At 39.1% G+C, this 13,755-nt stretch overlaps 1 protein-coding gene across 3 annotated transcripts in view; it reads left to right on the top strand.

The window, feature by feature from the left end:
• The window catches only part of Adcy8 (adenylate cyclase 8 (brain)), a 227,867-nt gene that overhangs the window by 180,769 nt on the left and 33,343 nt on the right, over positions 1 to 13,755 (top strand). For all 3 annotated transcript variants that reach the window (XM_005398004.2, XM_005398003.2, XM_005398002.2), the window contains 2 exons: positions 1,408 to 1,580; positions 13,033 to 13,111. In XM_005398004.2, coding sequence (XP_005398061.1) covers positions 1,408 to 1,580; positions 13,033 to 13,111 — 252 coding nt within the window. The remainder of the gene's footprint in view (positions 1 to 1,407; positions 1,581 to 13,032; positions 13,112 to 13,755) is intronic.

Below are 13,755 nucleotides of genomic sequence, written 5' to 3'. Positions count from 1 at the left end.
ATTTTCCCAGAAATTTTTAGAACTTCTCAGCCATCACCCCTTGCCTCTGCATGCAATAGGACAGAAAGGCAAACAGTTGGGTTTTAGAAATTATCAATCTAGGGGCTGGGGATTTAGCTCAGCGGCAAAAGCGCCTGCCTGGCAAGCACAAGGTCATGAGTTCGGTTCCCGGTACCGGAGAAAAAACAAAAAAAAAAGAAATTATCAATCTCAGTAATCCCACTAGACTCATATTTATACAAACTAATCATATCCAGGTGACCTATATGTTGCTTTCTAGTTGAACAATTTGTTTAAATTCTATGAGCCTAAATTTCTTAACTCATAAAGTAGCAATTATGCTTCTTATCAAGAGCAATGATTTCTAATACTACAAGAAGAAAGGTGCATAGAGGCATTGGGGTTAAAGTATTGCCACAAAACTGGCCTTTACTAATGTGAGTTCCATTCACTGTATTCCTCTTAGATGATCACAAGCTGAACCCATCATCCAGGGGGTTAGCTTGGAATGACTCTATAAAGGGAATGGGGTGGGGTGGTTTCCATAGAAGCTGAAATATGAGTGAGAAGACTAACACTGGGAGACTGCTCCAGTGTTCCAGCTCTTCAAGGAGTCAACACTGGCAATTTGACCTTTACTTTGAATATAGGGTGATAGATAGCAGGCTGTTCTCTGCAGTGTATGCCAGGGGAATTAGGTAGGATTCAGAAGAACATGCAGATATCCAGGACAGCTTCCCAGAGCATAGGACACCTGAGCTATTTGTCAGAGAAGTAAGGCTTAGTCACATAGATGAGAGTTCAGCAATGAGAGTCTGAAGGCAAGAGAGGAAGGTCTGGGAGGGATCAGAAATCTGATGTATCTTCATAAAGGACAGTTTGACAGTGTAGAGAGCATTGAGAGGACTTCAAGTCAAGAAGTGATGTGACTAGATCTTGTTACAGAAATATTAGGTAGAATGTAACAGTGTCTGTGGCTGGGGGTTTGGACCTCTGAGCAGACAGAGCTAACAGAAAACACTTCCCAGCTGTCCCTGGAAGCTGGAACAAATAGGGTAGGAGAAAGCTGAATGAAGGCCACATATTCATCTATTAGAGAAATAGAACCTATAGACAAGGTGGCCAGACTGTCAAGGGTAGGAAAGTGAAACAAAACAAAAATGAATTTTGTAGCTTGCAGGATAATGTGAATGGTGGTGCCATTCACAAAAGTAGGGAACATAAGTTTGGGGGTAAAAAAAAAAACAAAAGTGCAATTCAGGACCCATTGAATTCAGGAGGTCCTGAGACCTCTAAGTGGAAATGCTCAGCAAATGCCTGTGTAAGAGGCCTGTGGGTGTTCCTGACTGGGAGAGGGAACCTCTGACACTCCTGGGGAACCTGACCACTCCCATTCTCTGTTTGCAGTACTTTGTCTTCACCGGGGTGTTGGCCATGGTGACCTGTGCGGTTTTCCTCCGGCTGAACTCTGTCCTGAAGCTGGCTGTGCTTCTGATTATGATTGCCATCTATGCTCTGCTGACTGAGACCATCTACGCAGGTCTCTTTCTACGTTATGACAATATGAACCACAGTGGCAAGTAAGTGTCCACCACCGTGTGCCCCAAAAATGTTACACTGCCAGTGGAAAGTGGAATCATTCGGGAAGAGGTTAGGTGGGATAATTGAAACTCTGGGGCTGATCTGATCCTGACTTATACCTCATCCCAGAGATTCTCTAGTTTCCAAATCTAGGCAAAACGCTTGCTTTTCAGTTGTATCATTTAGATCAGAGTTGCCCAACACCTGGGCCATGGACCAGAATCAGTCCCTGGCCTATTAGGAGCAAGGAGTCAAACAACAGGAGGTGAGCAGCTGGCCAGAAGCAAAAGATTCATTGTATTCACAACCATTCCCCACTGCTGGCTTTGTCACCTGAGCTCCAGCCTCCTGTCAGATTAGCAGCAGCATTAGATTCTCATAGGTGTGCAAACACTACTGTAAAACTACACATAGGACAGATCTAGATTGCATGCTGCTTATTATGAAAATCTAATCCTAAAACCAACCCCCTCCCCCACTGTGGGAAAATTGTCTTCCATAACCAGTCCCTGGCACCAAAAAGTTTGGGGACAGGAGCTGGGGATTTAGCTCAGTGGCACAGCGCCTGCTTGGCAAGAGCAAGGTCATGAGTTCAATTCCCCATACTGAAAAAAAAAAAAAAAAGAAAGAAAGATTCGGAACTATTGATTTAGATGAATTATAGACTAATTAATTATTTAAAATTTAGACTAAATGGCACCTAAATAGTAGATTAGGTCACCTTCAAACCTACAAATTTATGATTTCTCCTTTACCAGCTTTAAGACTAGCAGGGCCTAATTTTAAATTTGGCTATTATGCTATGGACTGAGCACATGTGCTGCTTGCATTATGTTAGTTCTAAAATATACAAAAGTACAAAAAGCAGTGTTAGCCTAGATTCCTCAGAGAAAGGAACCTGAGGCAAGGCTTCATACACACTGATGCATCCCCAGGGCAGAAAAGGTCAGGGGAAGAACTAAGAAAGAAGAGGGTGGGAGGAAAATGTAATAAGCTCTTGTCAGATTATGCCTGCAGCATAAATTGTGAAGAGATTCAGTGGTGTCTTGGAAGACCCAACACTCAGACAGCTGACGTGTCTTTGGGCAGCCTGTAATGCAGGGGAAAGTGTGTCTAAACTGAGCAAAGCAGAGGAATGTGTCATTTGGGTGCCTCCCTCTACTTTCTGCCTTGGTCACAGCTCAGTCTCAGGATACACTTCCTCGTGACATTACTTGGCCCATTTTACAGCTAGCAGGGAAGCCACACCTCATATAGGAGGTACTGTAGTGAGAGGAGCCAGATATTGCACTCTGGACTGAATGGACTCTAGTACAGAACCACACAGGTGTAGCTGAGGTCAGGATAAGTGATCAACAGTCTGAGAGAAAGATAATAGCACGATAATCAAGAAGCCTCAGAAAACATGCCTGAACCTATTATCAATATGTATGAACCAACACCTGGAAATGAACAATACCAACAATTAGTCACATTTCCTTCTCCATTTATAGCAGAATAAAGTATTTCAGAATTATTAAAATTTCTCTTCCCTAGTGTTAATCTCTCTTTTCTCAAAAGCTAACTCCTAATACACTTAATATATGTCCTTTCCATGTGTGACTTTTAGTCTATATATTTGCTATGTCTATATCTACAAGTCATTTATGTAATATTGTATTTGCCATACAATATTGTATTTTTTGGAACAGGGGCCATCTAGGTAGACATCTATAGATCTAATTCATTTTGGCTGTGCTCTATACATACTATAAGAGCATACCAAAACATATTGTCTCTTTTGACCTATTAATGGATACATGTGCTGTTTCTAGTTTTCCTATGATAAAAATTGCTTCAGTAACCATCACTGAACATGTCTCCTGGGTCTTTATAGAAAACCACACTTGCTGGATTGCAGACTACCTGCACTGGCCACTTTAAAAAGCATGACATGACAAACTGCTCTCCAATACGATGGAAACAATTTTCCTCTTCTACACAGGGGTCCTGTTGCCTCTCATTCTCGCCTACACTACTGTTAGACCTAAGTCTTGCTGAATTGATGAGAACACATTTTTTGTCACTGTTTTCGTTTCTATTTCCCAATGATGAGTTAAGTTTCTGCATTTTTTTGTTTACTTATTGTGCTTTTGGGTTTCTTCTTACCTGAACTGCTAGGTCATATCTTTTACCCGATGTTCTTTTTGATTGTTCACATTTTTCTTAACAAATTCAGAATTCTTTTTGTTTTTAATTGATAAAAATTTTATACATGTATGGTGTACATAATTTTTATAAATAATGTGCAATGACTGCATGAAGCTAATTAATATATGTATTGCCTGACAAACACATTTTATGGGATAGAACTTAAAATTTACTCTCAGCAATTTTTTGATTTTTTGGTTTTTGGGGGGGCTGTGTTTGAGACAAGATTTCACTCTGCAGCTCAGGCTGGCCTTGAACTCACTATGCAGCCCAGCTTGTCCTCAAATTCATGGCGATCTTCCTGCCTCCTCTCAGTGATTTTCAAATATACAGTGCATTGTTGTTAACTATAGTCATCACAGTGTAATATAAGATCTCTTGAACTTATTTCTCTTGCCTAACAGAAATTTTGCATCCTTTGACCAATATTTCTCCATTCTCTTACTTGTTCCAAACCCAAGTTACCATAACTGTACTCTCTGCTTCTAGAAGTTCAACATTGTTAGATTATGTAAATAAAGAAAAAATATAGTATTTGACTTTTAGTACCTAGTTTCTTTCACTTAATAAACCATCTTTCAGTTTCATCTACAAGTATGTTGTAGTAAGTGGGGAGTTTTCCTCCTTTCTTGAGGCTAAATAGTATTCCATTGGGTATACATGCCACATTTTTTTATCCACTTATTTTTCTACAAACAATTAAGTTGGTCTCTGATGTTCTTTGCAGCATTATTCACAATAGCTCCTCATAATTTCTATATACCATATGTGTCTGTTATACATGTGCATCATACATTTTTGTTTCACATTTTATGTTTTACTCTACTTGATTCTCACAGTAACATTCTGAAGAACGTAGGTAAGGGAGGTCAAAAATTTCTCAGGTGTATGTGGCCAGTAAATAACATATCTGGATTTAAATGTGGGTCTTTCTGTCTCCAGAATCCACCCTTATATATGCTGCATGTGCCTTGTTTAAATCATGCTAATGAACTTCCCACGACGTTGCTAGGGTTTGAAGAAAGTCAAAAGAGTTCCAAATTCGGTAAAATTGTTAGTAACAACAGATGTCCCATGACCATGCATAAATAAGCAAAAAAGAAAGTAAATAGATGTATGAATAAAATAAGTCAACTTTCCTGTAAAAATAAAATCATCTAAACTTTATTGCTCCAGAATGAGACACAGAATTACAATAAGTCATGGACTTTGCTTCAAATCCAGACTCTGCTGCATTAGAAAGTCACTTTCGTCTCTGAATATCAATTTGCTCACATATGAAGTGAAAGATATATCCTCCCTCTGTATTAATCAGCTTGGGCTGTCATAATAAAATACCATAAACCTGACTGAGTAGCTTAAACAACAGAAATTCATTTCTCATAGTCCTGGATGCTGAGTAGTCCCACACGCATATTCTAGAGTACAGAGTTTCTGGTGAGGGCTTTCTGTCTAACTTGTACCCAGCCACCTTCTTGATAGGTTCTGTGTGTGTGTGTGTGTGTGTGTGTGTGTGTGTGTGTGTGTGTGTGAGAGAGAGAGAGAGAGACAGAGAGACAGAGAGACAGAGAGACAGAGAGACAGAGAGACAGAGAGACAGAGAGACAGAGAGGTGTGTATGTGTATCTGTATGAGAGAGAGAGAGAGAGGGAGGGAGAAGGCTCATGCCTCTTCCTCTTTGTATAAGGCACCAACACTACTGGATTAGACATCCTATTTTTTCCTATTTTTAGGGCTTTTAAAACCTTGAGTATCTCCTTTTAGACCCTATCTCTACATATAGTTATATTGGGTGCTAGAACTCCAATGTATGAATTTGTGGGGGATACAATTCAATCCATAGCAATATTCCAGATCTACTGTGAGGCTCTGGGGTGTGTGGCACATAGTAGGTATTCAATATATGTTCATTTTTATTATCTCTTCTTTCTTAAGAGAGAAGCTTCATTCTGAATTTGGTTTTGAGGTATTCAGGAGAAGTTTGTACTTACATGGTTAAGTAAGAGTTGTAAAATTAAAGACAATCTTAAGCTCATAGCTGCTGAAAATCAAGGTCAATCATTGGCCAGTGTTGTACTGTCTCATTCTCTGCTGTCAACCAGATTTAGTAGCAAATCAAAGAGCTGAGTCAGCCTTCCACCTCAGCTATATTACAAGGCAACAGATCAATGTCACCGTGTACCCAGTTGGCAGTCCCGGGTTACTTATGCTGATGGGCTTCAATCCATGCTTTAGGAGCTCATGCTAGTTCAGGACCATTTTTTTCTGGTTGTTGCTGGGTTCTGGGTATCTGAAAGAAGCAGATAAATTATCAAAGTTGGAAACCACCAAGACTCTTGGACAGGACAGTCTAGCTCCTTCTCCATTAGGATGCTCCAGACTCATATCCTTCTATACAAGATTAGGACTTAAACCACCTGCATTAAAATCTCAGCGCTCCCATAAAACAGATATGTGCTCTTGATCAAATTATGTAAAAATGATTAACTTCCCTAATCTGTATTTTTCTTATCAGTGAAGTGGGAATAATAATAGTTCCTATGCTCTCAGAATATAAAAAAAGATCAAATGTAGCAAAGGAAACAGCACAGGCTCTGGCTTGCAGTAAGCACTTGACTTATGCTAACATTTGTTATTAAACAGGACCTTCCCAAAGCCCAAATTCCACTATTCGCTGAAGGTCCTCATCTTCACCTCAGCACTGCTGTCTCTGCACTGACCTGCAGGCATGTGTGGTCAATTTATCCACCTCAGAACCACCTCAGAACTCATATTTCTTCTTAAAACCCTTCAGGGGCTTCCTATTACTTCTAAAGGGCTAAAAGTTGGGTTTACTGTGGATTTCCATCCTCTTTCATGTGGTTCCCAGTAACTTCTTCAGTCTTGTCTCCTACAGCTTCACAGGTCACCACTTGTAGCCAGTACTCCAGCCATGAGAAACCACATGCAGCTTCCCAAGTGAGCTTCTGCATGGATGCTCCCCAGCCTCCTGGGTCCGTTTTCCAAATCCCAACCTATCTTTCTCAAGACTCAATAAAAGTACCAGCTCCTTGTAGCAAAAGGAAACCCTCTGTCATCATTCTTTATTTCTAATCCATGGGAACAACTTTTTATCATTGTGTTTACCTCTTTATGCCACAGCCATTAATTTTCATGTCTTCCTTGTCCACTAATGCAAGAGCTTTTAAGGACAAAGATTACTCATGTTCATGTTTTTAGAACTTAAGAGTACCTGGCAGTGGATGTCTGATTAAATATTTGTAGAATGAAATATTAAATGAATGAGTACCTGAGAGGAGTGTTAGTTCATTTGGAATTATGTAGCACTATTGATTCACAATAGGGAAACTTGCATCTCAAACCTCTACATTTTTGTCACTGTTCTCCTTAAACCATAAGCTCCCCATCCCATAAGGACAGTTTATTTTGGACTCAAGTATCACACTTTACACAGTGCAATTCCATTCAGCCAAGCTTTTGAACTTTATCCAAAGTGTTTGATACCTTTATCCTTTCATAGTCTTTATTATCTGAAATCTTAACTGATAGTCAGAGAACACTATTTCTGCATCCCCTCTTTCTTATTGGTTTTTTAAAATATAGGCAAAAATATTGGACCCCATTCATGGCTATAGTAGAGATTCAACAGCCTAGATCAAGTTGTGGCTCTAGCTTTTACCCGTCAGTGGCCATGTTGTTAATTTAGAAAGGCAACACAGTAAGTTTACCAAGAGCATCAGCCAGTCTGGTTCTAGAAATAACTGGCCCACATTGTAACTGACAGCTCTAGGGAAAGATCTCTCTCTAGTACCTACACAGAAGTTTGAAAGTAGAAATGATAGTATTCATGCTATGCTTCTGCTTCTGGCAAAACCTTTCGGACATTTATTTCAACTCAACATGATCTACCCTGCACTTATTGTCACAAAACAATGCTTACAAAGGCAAGAGGTACAATCTGTTTTTCATTTTTATGTGCAGCTATCCTTCACCCTGTCTCATCTCCCATGCACGAATAACCAGATGCTTCCTTTCTGACTCTGCCCATTCCTTTTTCTGCTATCTGGAGGCTGAACAGGATGAGTAAGGGACATCTCAGGGATCTCCAAGCTACAAAGAGGCCATGATTATCAAAATCATCTGAGCGAGACTGTATCAATAGTGCTAGGTACTGAACGTACTGCAGACATAAAATATTCTACCACATGAGGCTCTTACCTGTAAGAATGAGTTGAAATGATAAAGTGAAGAAAAAAATCCACATAGAAAGCATTTGACGGGAACCAAAGAACGTTGTCACTGGCAGAATCTAGAAGCTGTGTGGCACAATAGAGTTTTTCTGAGCTAAGTCATGATGAGTTTGATCCTCATTTGCACGCAGAAGGGACCTGTGCTTGCTTAATGATCTGCTGCAAGTCTTGGTATTTTTGAAGAAGCTCCCTGCATTTCTGTTTGCTCTTGGCCACACAAATTATGGAATCAATTCTAGCTCTTGCTTTCATCAACATGAGAGAGCGTAATAGAAATGAGCTTCAAACAGCCCAGAGGTAAGCCCAAAAATCAAACAGCATTCAGTCAGCATCGCATAACCTTCACCCAATCATTCATCTCTCTATCCAACAAAGATTGCATCCTCTGCTGTGGTGTTTGCCTAGGTCCTGAAAATTCACAGATGAATGAGACATCACCACACATTTTAAGAGTTTAGGGGAAGCAATTATCATATATACTATTATAAAAAGATATTGTAGCTACTGAAAAAGCTCCCTGAGATCTGTATGGTAGCCAGGTATTGTCATCCACTACCTCTGTGAAGTGGAATAAATTACTTCCCATCCAAGTGTCAGTTTCTTCTTTACTAGAGTAGAATTGTTGATATGACAAAATAGGCAGTCTATGTAAATGTGCTATTACAGATATAACATAAAATAAGCACTTAATGAATGTATATCATTAGCAGGGAACCAGAGGAAAAGAAATTTAAATGGGATGCTTTAATATGGGTTCATGGAGGCAAATAAAATCTAGTAACTGAACTAAAAAATTTACTGAAATTCGTCATAGTGAAAGCTCTGAATGTGGCACCTTAGGTTCTTGTTCTCATCCTGGCAGTGACACAAAGGAGCTGTGTAACCTTGAGTATGTGACTTCTTCTCTCTAGGCATCAGTCTCCTAACTGGAATAAAAGGCTCATGAGAAATATTATGTTATGTATGCTACACATAGTACAGAATAGAATGGATCTACCAAATGTACATTGTGAAGTATTTATATTACACAGAATTATTTTCAAACATATACTAAGTGCAAAAGAAGCTTAGAAAATAGTATGATCAACACATTCCTAAATTTTTAAATATATTTTTGCATGAGAGAAAAGAAAATGACATTCAGTTGACCTCAGAATTTTAATAATTATTTTCTCTGGGTGCTAAGGTTAAGGAAATTTTATTTTCTTATTCATTTTTTTTTCATTTTTAAATTCACTACAATTAGCATAAATACTTCTCTAACAAAATATGCAAATTGAATGCTAATTTTATGATATATCAGGTAAGATGATCTTTAAAGATTATTGTAGCTCTTAAAACTTCATTATTCTGTATGTGTTTTCAATTAACAATGTCCTTTTCTGTTAACATAGGAAGATGATAGTATTACTTCATTGATTTCAGGGCAAAATATCATCAGTTTTAAGTCCTTATACCCAATATCAAGCAAAATATTATAAGACTGTATAAATTTCATCAGTTGGCTCTCTTTGAAATTTATTCAAAGAATCATAGAGGCTATTAAAATACCTTCCAAATCCAAATCACAATTCTTTTCTAATTTCTCAGCCTCACTGTCTTATTATACACATTCTGTAGTCTATACTCAGGATTTTTTTCATTTGAAATACAATTTGAGTTCAACACAAAGATTGCTCATTATTTTCTTTTACTTTTCCAAGTTTGGTGTAGTTTTCTATTTTTGGCTAATCACTGCTTTGAAAATTATCAAGAAGCATTTGTGTTTTCACTTGAAAATGGGTTTCAAATGATCCATTCCTAGATTTAAAATGTTTCTTGAATCCTAAAGTAAAGGATACCAAAAGTGCCAGGCAGAACAGGAGTTGGAAACAGATTCACAGATTCACAAGGCATCGAACATAGAATATTCCCCATACAAACTAAGCACTGTGAACAAAGGGTTGTTAAAGTACCACCACCATTAACAAGATCCTATGCTGGGTACGTCACAGAGTGATGATCAGAAGACATGGACCAAGCACCATGCCAAGCACACTACCATAATTGGTTCACTCAAGCCTCAAGATTATATAAATAAATTCCATTACTATCATTCACAAATGGATAAACTGAGGCTGAAAGATACAAGTGACTTGTTCAAGATCAAACTAATCAGTAACAGAGCTGAGACTGGAACCTGGGTCTATATTAATTGTTAATCATTAACTCAAAGTTCATGTCTCCAATCAGTTTTCTAGAAGTCCACATACACTAGGGTCTAGAGAATTAAGTGACAGAAAGGAAGGAAAGAATAATATTCAAAGGTACCTAACCCCACAAAACAAACACCAGGTGAATAAATGAATGAGGGAATGAATCCTCATTCCTAAAATGAAGGGATGACAATGTGTGTGTCACAGTGTAACCCTGTGATTTCAGCACTCCTATTGGACACTTGTAACAGATTTGAATATTCTTTCCTACTGAGTCTTCATGCAACTTCAAGCATTATACATAATATTTACTGATTATCCCTACACTACAGATTTATAAATCAGCTAAGAAAGATATGTGTCTTGTACCTATAGAACCCATCCTACCTTTTCCTTTCTGATGTCTGATCTTCTTTGAAGCATTCTCTGAACAACCAGACTGAATTATTTTTTCTCCCTATGTACTTCCATGGCAGCAAGGATATATTCATTCCCTGGAGTCTATCATATTGTAATATTATCTGTATTTTTGATTTGTTCTCTTTCCAAGCTATTTTGAGGCCAGAGATAATGTTCCTTTTTCTACACTGTATCCTGTAGTAGATTCTCAATAATTATGTGCTTCTCTGGGACTGTAGATAAGAAATGTATAAATGAGCCTCATCTGTTATTAGCATCTTATCTCCAAAGAAGAGCAGATAGAACTAGGAATTCACAGACTAGAATCTTGGTCTAGCCCCAGAGTTCTTTGGTCTTCTTGGTCTCCATATATGCAACACCTCCCCACCAGAGTGCACATTGCCATTCCTATATCCCTGTCCTACCCTGGTGAATTAAACCAGGCCTGGGCCAGCGTAAGTTTGGTGTTTTTTAGCATAAAGCCAGATAAGAAGATAGTGTTGGCAGTGGACTTCAGGCCACACTTCCCTGACCCTGTGGTGCACCAACTGATGTCCAGCAATAACAAAGAAGGAAGAAGGTATGAGGTTGCCAGTTTCCATCCAGACTGAGGCTCATTCTGCTCCACCCTCCAGATGCTACAACTTATCTGTCACACCCCTTGCGTGTTTAGGCGGGATCAGAGTCACTTCTGAGCATGTGTGCGACTGTGGTTGGGAGGACATTAAAAAAGGGAGAGGCATGGTTGGGTTTTAGTGCAAAATACCTTCTGGTAACTGTAGAAAATAGACGTGGAGGCCAACGTGAGTAAGCTTGGAGATTGGATTGGCTGTTGGGTGGTGGATGTACATGTGGGAGCCTTAGGTGTAGTGGAGATGTATTTCCTTCATGGAGGGGACAGGAATTGGCTATGGATTGGTGTGGGTTATACTGAGAACTGACTCCCAGCTTGTTTCTGGATCAAGCAGCTAAGTGACATTGGTGAGAAGCATTATCTGAGGAAGAGTGATCTGGTGGAACTACAACATGGTGATGTACAACACTTGGTGATGTACAGTCCTTGATGATTTGCCTTAGCACATCACAACATGCAGAAAGATAATTTGTACCTGAACATTGGTCCTTTGGGGTTTTCTTCTTTAGCCTGTATGCTAGCCATTTTTCTGTTACTGGGACAAAATACCCAACACCCATGATTGAAAGAAGAACTGGGGTTTTTTGGCTTGCAGTTTCACAAGTTCCAGCCTGTGGTCGGCAGTCTCCAAGACAGAGGTAGGATGGCAAAGGGGCATGGCAGAGGGAAACACGCTCAACCTGTGGCAGCCAAAAAGGCGAGAGAGTGAGGAAGAGCTGCAGCCGGGTCACGCCCCCACTGAGCCACCTCCAACCAGACCCCTCCTAACAGCAACTCAGCTGTAGCTCCCCCATCATCTAGTCACCTTTCAAACACATGAGACTTTGGGGGACATTTTAGCTCCAAACCATGGCAGTCAGAGTAAGTGCATCAGCGGGACACTCTATTTCCATACCTCAGTCATGTTTACCTTCAACGTCCAATACTACTTCCTGTGGACTGGTGCCTCCAGGGCTAAAACATTCTTAGAAGGCTTCATGCTAGACCAAAATGGAGGCAAAAATGAATTTAAAATCACACAAGGCACTCCCTGACCTTCTTCTGAATCCCCATCACAGCAGAGCTCATACCAGTGTTACCCTTGCCATTGACCTTCCAGCTTGGTCTCCTAGAGAGCCCAGGGCAGCCTACATTAGTGACAAGACAGTGTGTGACCTGCCTGGATTATAAGTATGGAAGGTTCACTCCTGGATGAGATGGTACAAAGGGAACAAAACCTTTATTAAAAGATAGAAGAGTTAAAATGGCTATAATAACAGCCCTCAACTCAGCAAAACTGATATAAGGATTCAAAGAATTAATGTAAGAATTAAAACAGCATTCAAATCATAGATTTAATATAGGAATCTAAACATGAAAGCACTTATAATAAAGACTGCCACATAGCAAGCATGACATGCTCGTCTCTTAGATAGCATAATATCTAAAATGTGTGGGCAGAAAAAGATTCTCGTCTTCACATGGGTTTTTGTGATGAAAAAATATAAAAGCACCTTGAAATCTTGAAAAATTGTTCGTAAATACAAGATATTGTTAATGTGAGCACATTGTTTAGACACTGGACTCTAGGAACTTGAATCCCTTTTATCAAATAGGTCCTGGGTGACCTCACACACTTAGTGATCATCTAATTTCTGAATTAGCCCATGTGTATATCCCCAGATCATCCCATCACAAGGGAGGTGCTCAGAAAATACTTTTCTTTCTTCTTATCCTGCTCCTTCCTGAGCCTCAGTCTCCTCATTCATAATCATGCCACCATTTACCTTTCTTCTTCCCACAGAGATTTCCTGGGGACAAAAGAAGCATCTCTACTACTGATGGCCATGTTCCTCCTGGCTGTATTCTACCATGGACAGCAGGTAATAGAACATGTTTTTCCAGCTATATATGACCATATAGCACTTTCTCCTGTTTTAAAACGGCCTGTAAGTCTTCCCCTGTTATTTGCAGTAAAGAACTATTAACTGTTTGCATCAAGTTGTGATTCTTAGTGAAATCAATTCCTAATAGAGACTACCTATTATACCTGGGTGTGGTGGTGCATGCCTGTAATCCTAGCACTCAGGAGGCTGAAGCAGGAGGATTACAAATTCAGGGCCAGCCTAGGCTCAATAGCAAGACCCTGTCTCAAAACACAAAATGAAAGAAAGAAAGAGAGAAAGAAAGAAAGAAAGAAAGAAAGAAAGAAAGAGAGAGAGAGAGAGAAAGAAAGAAAGAAAGAAAAAGAGAGAGAGAGAAAGAAAGAAAGAAAGGAAGAAAGGAAGAAAGAAAGAAAGAAGAAAGAAAGAAAAAGAAAGAAAGAAAGAAAGAAAGAAAGAGAGAGAGAGAGAAAGAAAGAAAGAAAGAAAGAAAGAAAGAAAGAAGAAAGAAAGAAAGAAAGAAAGAAAGAAAGAAAGAAAGAAAGAAAGAAAGAAAGAAAGAAAGAAAAAAGAAAGAAAGAAGAAAGAAAGAAAAAGAAAGAAAGAAAGAAAGAAAGAAAGAAAGAAAGAAAGAAAGAAAGAAA

The sequence above is a fragment of the Chinchilla lanigera genome, unplaced genomic scaffold (genome assembly GCF_000276665.1).
Source record: "Chinchilla lanigera isolate Chin_1 unplaced genomic scaffold, ChiLan1.0 scaffold00060, whole genome shotgun sequence".
NCBI lineage: Eukaryota > Metazoa > Chordata > Mammalia > Rodentia > Chinchillidae > Chinchilla > Chinchilla lanigera.
This window is presented reverse-complemented; position numbering and strand designations above follow the sequence as displayed.